The sequence below is a fragment of the Arachis ipaensis genome, chromosome B09, assembly GCF_000816755.2.
Source record: "Arachis ipaensis cultivar K30076 chromosome B09, Araip1.1, whole genome shotgun sequence".
Lineage (NCBI taxonomy): Eukaryota > Viridiplantae > Streptophyta > Magnoliopsida > Fabales > Fabaceae > Arachis > Arachis ipaensis.
Window position 1 is genome coordinate 146,037,707 of NC_029793.2, and position 6,818 is coordinate 146,044,524.

Consider the following 6,818-nt stretch of genomic DNA (forward strand, 5'->3'; position numbering starts at 1 on the left):
CATTTATGACATATAATTAGATATTTCTATAAATATTTTACAATAGATATTAGCACTCTTATTTTGATAATGCAACTTTTTTTTTTCTATAGATTCATATAAACATGAAATGCAGAAAAATATGGAATAATATTATCAAAAGAGTTAATATTCAAAATCGTCCCTGAAAGATACATCGATCTCCATATGAGTCCCTGAATGATAAAGTTAATCAAAATAGTTCCCGAAAGATGACGGATATGACCATGTTAGTCCTTCCGTCAATTCGTTCGCTGAGCTGGCTAACGTTGGGTGACGTGTTCCGTTAACTGCCTGGGTGACTGATTTCTACGTGTACACTGGGTTTGCTGACAAGGTAAGTTCGTCAAAAGAAATTAAATCAGTTCCTTGGATGATGAACCATAATCCTAAATGCGATGATAAATACAATTCTCAATTTAAGCCAAGAAAAATACAGTCCTCAATAAACAAAATGAGATATTGTACAAGGAATTTCCAGTTTGTTGCAGCAAAGATGAACTTAACACTTGAGTGCTTCATCTATTTCATGGCAAAATCATGCAAGTGGTTTCAGATGGACAGCACGAACCTGGTATAGGGTCAATTGGGCAGAAAGAGTTGTAGCTTCGGTCTGAAGGGTCTGAACTTTGCGCTCGAGTTCTTGTATATAGCGGGCCTTTCTCTCTTTTGAACGTGCAGCAGATTGCCGATTAGCAAGTATTCTGTACATACAAGATACAACAATATTCGTCAGAATACTAATCTACAGAAAGTATTAAGATATGGAAGCACAAAACGACATGAAACAAAAGAGCAGCGTCCCTTGAATCTCACTATCCCTCACTTTTGTTTCTCCCATCTCAATTTGAAATCAAAGCACACACAAAATGGGAGGATACATGATGATCTTTGTTTTTCAGAAATAATAAATTATCTATTGTAATATCACTAGATTGAGCAAAATTCATGTTAAAAAGGAAGAGTCTTCATGACAAATGGTTTTGAACTGTGGCTTGTACAGCATTTGTATTGGTTTTGAAGGTTCTGCTACAAATTCACAATTGCAGCTACATGAGCCATGTAACCTTAAAAATTTCCAAGGTGCCTATTCAGAAACTACCTATCAATTGCTACAATAACTCATCCGATTTTGAATTCCAATGCTTCAATTACTTCCAGGGTTAACAAACCAACGCTACAATAGAGCTAGAATGCCAAAATCCATTCATGCATCAAATTAAGAAAAAACATGGCAAGAATCAAATATCATTGCCAAAATTCAGCGTTCCGACATCAAGAATCAGAGATTTTCCAAAAAGAATTGTTTGTAAATAACATTAAGATCAACGGAAAAAGTTCATACATACAAATCATTGCATTACCTTAAAAAGTGCAATTATTCACTATAAACTAACGTAAGAAATTTTCATTTTCAATAGCTAACTCAACAAGACGAAATTCCTAAACTTCATGCAGCAATATAAAAGCATAAGAAACTTAATTCCACTGTTTGAATTCCGAAATTGCAAAAACAAAAAGATGTACTCAAAATAAAAAAAAAATTAAATGAAAAATGAAGTGAGTATCATGTTCAGACCTTTTGGCGCGTTTCGGATCAATAGTCCATAGCTTAGCGAACTTATCAGGAGGCATTGCTTTCTTCGCCTCCATGATCTCTCTGAACACACCTGTCGCAGAACCGTCGACGGAGTTATTATGCCGGTGCCTCGGCCTAGCTCCTTTGGCGCCAGCGCTACCGTTTCCACTAGGGCTCTTATCTTCCTCGTTGTTGCCGCTTGTTCCGGCGCCGCCGTAACCGCTCTAATCCGATCCATTTCCGCCCTGAATCGAACCGTTCGAAGCCCCTCCTCCGCCGCTGAGCTTCTTGATGGGTTGCAACGTTTTGAATCTCTCCTGGACAACAAACGACGTCGTCTTGACACCTGGAGGCCATTGATTTAAAACAGCGTCGTTTTGTTACTTTGCCACCACTTAACGGAACACGTCACTCAACGTTAGCCAGCTCAACAGACGAATTGATGAAAGGACTAATGTGGTCATATCCGTCATCTTTCGATGACGATTTTAATTAACTTTATCATTTGGGGACTTATATGGAGATCGAAGTATTTTTTGGAACGATTTTGACTATTAACTCATTATCAAAAATAGGAATAATATTATAATTTTTCTAAATTCTTTTAAGTGCATATAAATAAATTTTTTATTTTGACTGTAACTGATTTATTCACTCAAACTGAATTTCCAAAGAAATAGTAATAAAATAACCCTATCAAACGTGGAGAAAGGACAAGAATGGTCGTTAGAACTAGAAGGGACAGTAGCATGAGGGATGAGCCATACAAAAGAGAACAGCACATCATAACATTTTGATAATTATCCAAAATGGATAGGGGCATTTTTGGCAATGTAGAATACATCCCACTGGAGAAGCTTATATAAAACCTCACAAATGAGAAAACCATTCTTTGCATCTCTAAACGAAATAGCATAATCTTTCAGTAGATTCTTCTCTTCCCACACAGTAAACTACCCTTCTTTCCTGGTTTCTGTTCTTCACTTTCCACTCAACGATCCAAGAACAGGGAAAAAGAAAATGCTGGCGGTTTTTGAGAAGTCGGTGGCGAAGAGCCCAGAGGCTCTGCAGAGTCCTCAGTCAAACTCTGTTTCATCACTGAAAGATGGGTTTTTGGCGCAGCACTTCTCATCTGTTCATCCTGGCTCCGTTACCGTCAATCTTGGCTCTTCAGGTCTCTTGGCCTATTCTCTTGAGAGACAGAACCCCCTTCTCCCAAGGTACAATTCCCATTTTCTATTTTTCGTGATATTTTTCCTTAATGTTTGTCGATAATTTTGGGATGGATGATCTAGAAAAGAAAAAAAAGGCATTATTATGGGTTTTCCCCCCTGTTGCGATCTTGGTATGCCCGATGGAAATTTGAATCGAAGAGGGATTAAAGTTTGAACCTTTTTGGATGAGCCTCTGATTTCCTTGTGGGTTTCTTGATGATCAAAGTACTTCTTTTTTGGTACGATGTTGATAAAGCTTGGATGTACATCAATGTTTGGTTTTTAATTGTTGTTATGTTTAATCAGTGGATCATGCTACTAGTTTAATCTTCATGGTTATTAGGATATGGGGTGTGTGGTTTATTGTTATCCCATCGCAGAAGACCCTTCATGGTGGAAGGAAATCTTGTGGTTTATAGTTGTTTTAGAAGTTTGTCTTGTTTGTTTTCATTTTTTTTTTCTATAACAATTATTTTAATTCTGATTAGAGCTTGTTTGGCCGTACCTCAGAGATGTTTTTTCTATAATTTATTGTGGATATTATTTACTGCCATATTCAGTCACTCCGTAAAGATTTATAAGGTTTGAGCTAGCTAGTTTGCGTACTTGTATTCATATTTCATATCATGTAATTTTTTGGGTTCTGGCCTTTTTGTCTTGTTTCTATCGATGGGTTTCAACATAAGACAGAAGAGAGATTTAATTTAACCCATATACCATATTTAATATCCTTAAGATTCTTCTTGAAGTTTGTTTAGATGTGTTGTAAAATAACAAATACTTCTGTTTTTGTTCCCTCAAGCTTCTTAAAATACAATTTGTCCTTTGTCAGTATATAACTCATGTATTACAGCATTGTTTTGCAGTGTCACTTGTAATCTTTGTACCATGGCCTTCACCGATTTCTGTTGCATTGTAGTTTATTGCAATTTACTAATTGAGCAAGATAAATAAGACAAGCACATAATGTGGCTACATTTTTGCTTAAACCTCTACTTCTCTAATTTTTCCTCTATAATGTTTCAGCTGAATTTCTTCCATTTTTTCTGGGCAATCTATGATGGTGTAAAATACCTTGTTGCCCCAAATCTTTGTGACTGAAAACACCTAATAGAACTAGACCCTGAAGAACTATTTTTACAGAAGACAATTAGATATTACAAAGTTGTAGATGAGTATTATCTTTCCTTAAACCTGTTACATTGTCCCTTTTCTTATGTTGGCAGGCTATTTGCGGTTGTGGATGACATCTTCTGCTTGTTTCAAGGCCACCTTGAGAATGTTGCTCATCTGAAGCAGCAATATGGATTGAATAAAACGGCAAATGAGGTGATCATTGTCATAGAGGCATACAGAACTCTCAGAGATCGTGGTCCCTATCCTGCTGCTCAGGTCGTGAGAGATTTCCAAGGCAAATTTGCGTTTATTCTGTTTGACAGTGGTTCTAAAACCGCATTTATTGCTGCAGTGAGTAATCCTTGGTCTATCTATTTTGCCCTCATATTTATTTGCTTGTAATTTGCTTCTATATGACTATACCCTGGGGTACAATGCGTCTTCCTGCTCTTTCTCAGGATGCTGATGGGTGTGTTCCCTTCTATTGGGGAGCTGATGCCGATGGAAATCTTGTTCTTGCAGACGAGAAAGAGGTTGTAACTAAGAGCTGTGGGACATCTTCTGCACCATTCCCTAAAGGTAATATTAAAATGATTTTATGTGGAAAATCAGGTGACTGTTTTGTGCCTGCTGTGCTGAGCATTTTCTGTGAGAACTCGCGTTTCAAAGATATGCTCGGAAAAGTGAATTAAGGGGAAGAAGAGAAATGATTTATCCTCCTAATGGTTCCTTTTAAGCATCTTAACTAAATGATAGAAGAACCTATTGCTGTTTAAGTTTTCAGAACATTGAAATTATATACTTTTTATTTCATTTAGCATTTAGAAGGATGTTTAGGAATACTTTTAGAATACTGTATCAATATCGTTACTCGGGGAAGAAAGGAATTAAGAGTTGGTAACCCAGGAAATGGGAAATGTAGGCACATGGATATTTTCTTGTTTCTCACCCACCTTTGTTTTTCATGGTTTACTTTGCAATATCGTTCCCGTTTCAAGCTCCTGTTATTACGGCAAAACTAACTTGTATTGCTGCTTGTTTAGGATTCTTCTTTACAACATCCGGAGGTTTGAGCAGTTTTGAGCATCCACTTAATGAGGTGAAGCCTGTCCCAAGAGTTGACAGTTCCGGTCAGGTGTGTGGTGCAACTTTCAAGGTGGATGAGGCTAAGAAGGAATCAACTGGCATGTCAAGGGTTGGGAGTGCTGCTAACTGGTCGAATAATATCTAAATATGAACTCTGTTTGAACTAAGGCTTTTATTATATGCTAGACTTGGTTGAATTTTCATGTTCTAGTACTCATATGTACCCATCAAATGAAAACTTTTGAGGTCCTAAGGAGGCTTAGCTTATCATATTAGTTAGCTTCCCGGGCAGAAATGTGATTTCGTGATGCTATGCAAGTTGGTCGCAAACAAATATTGAGCCGATACTCTCCTGGCCCATATGTAATAATGTCAACTGAGGTTCATCCTAGTGAAGATTGTTTGCTGCCTTTGTGTGGCCTTTTAATTTTCTGGATTATTTACTTAAACTGCCGATTTGATTGATGAGAAATTTGTGTAATCATTTTGGTTTGTACATTAATTTGACACATCTCTATTTGACATTGAATATAGGGGGTTTGTGTTGGCTCAAAATCAGAGTAACAAATGTTAACACATTTAGCTTAGAGTAAAAAACTAGAGGTCTTTTTAGAAATTTCTTTTCTTTAGCGTTTTGAATGATGTTGTGAACATAGAATTGCATGATGCTTCTCGGACACCAGTAAAATATTGCATAACATCTTAATACTTTCAAGAAGGAAATGTATATAACTAAAGAGGATTCACATTTTCACACTAAGGTGAAAGAACAGCAGCCGAATATGATACAACGGTCATGCAGCAGTACTTTAATATCAAACTATATGCAAAAATGTAAAAATTAATTTTAATAGAATATTCAGTCATCGTAATCTCTGATGTGGGAAGGCTCTAGGACTCCGGGAGTGACTAATCCTTTGCGTCTGCAATGCCTCCTGGTGTTATCTGGAAGACGTAAGTCTGTCAAGGAAAAACGTGACAGCAGAGGAATATTTTCCTATTCTCAAATGCAAGTTGGTTTCAGACTTTCAGTGGCCATAATGGTAATTTTCGTCAAACTATAAAAGTTCATAATGTGGCGGATTATTTAGAACCCTTATGTAAATAAAAGCTAGTTTCAAGTTGTTTTAAGTTTAACAACCTTAATTGCTGTAACTCTGGGAGTGATTTGGCGCATATTATAAACCATAATGTAAATTATAAATCATTCTGAAAAAAGGAGGCAAACTCAGGTAAAGGATATCGCTTCTGCCTCTGGAAGGTTTGGGGCGTCAAACACTTTGCAAACGCGCTGTTCCCCTTTCCCTTTCCTGAACATCAGCCTTATTGTGGCTGCATGGGCCAGCACATGCCCACCGGCTGGTTTTTTCGGATCAGTTACAAACACCCCACCTCCGGGATCGGCTATAACTGCAACAAAAATTCCAATATTGAGAAGATGGGCATCAAGACGCTTCTGGCTTCTCATCATAAAGCTAGAACTAGAACTCGAATTGTAGTGCCTTATATTGAAATAACTAGTTGGCATTATAAGTTAACATATATTCTCATCCATAAATGCAAAATTTACCTTGATTTGTCATATAAACTGCAACATTGAATTCCTCAGCTATCTTTACTAATCGAGAAAGCATCTGTGCCAGTCTTTGCTGCAAATGATATTTCACGTTAGAAAAAGTTAATTTGCATACAGGAAGAGGGAAAATGAGTGTTATTTGTAAGTGCATGTAAAAGGAGAGACCTGGCGCTCTGCTAGCTCTCCTCTTCCTGAAAAGTCCACCCGAAACAGAGCAATGACTGAATCC

At 37.2% G+C, this 6,818-nt stretch overlaps 2 protein-coding genes across 2 annotated transcripts in view; one reads left to right on the plus strand and one right to left on the minus strand.

Moving 5' to 3' along the window:
* LOC107617152 (stem-specific protein TSJT1) lies at positions 2,467-5,511 on the plus strand. Its single transcript, XM_016318933.2, has 4 exons — positions 2,467-2,817; positions 4,038-4,278; positions 4,386-4,506; positions 4,971-5,511. Exons 1-4 carry the CDS (start codon positions 2,618-2,620, stop codon positions 5,156-5,158), a joined length of 750 nt encoding a protein of 249 aa, XP_016174419.1. The 5' UTR covers positions 2,467-2,617; the 3' UTR covers positions 5,159-5,511.
* The window catches only part of LOC107617155 (meiotic recombination protein DMC1 homolog), a 3,922-nt gene continuing 2,573 nt past the window's right edge, over positions 5,470-6,818 (minus strand). Inside the window, exons 12-15 of the mRNA XM_021111246.1 lie at positions 6,755-6,818; positions 6,584-6,662; positions 6,257-6,423; positions 5,470-5,967 (exon numbers count right to left, since the gene is read on the minus strand). The exon at positions 6,755-6,818 is cut by the window's right edge and continues 2 nt beyond it. Coding sequence (XP_020966905.1) covers positions 5,923-5,967; positions 6,257-6,423; positions 6,584-6,662; positions 6,755-6,818 — 355 coding nt within the window. The 3' untranslated portion in view covers positions 5,470-5,922. The remainder of the gene's footprint in view (positions 5,968-6,256; positions 6,424-6,583; positions 6,663-6,754) is intronic.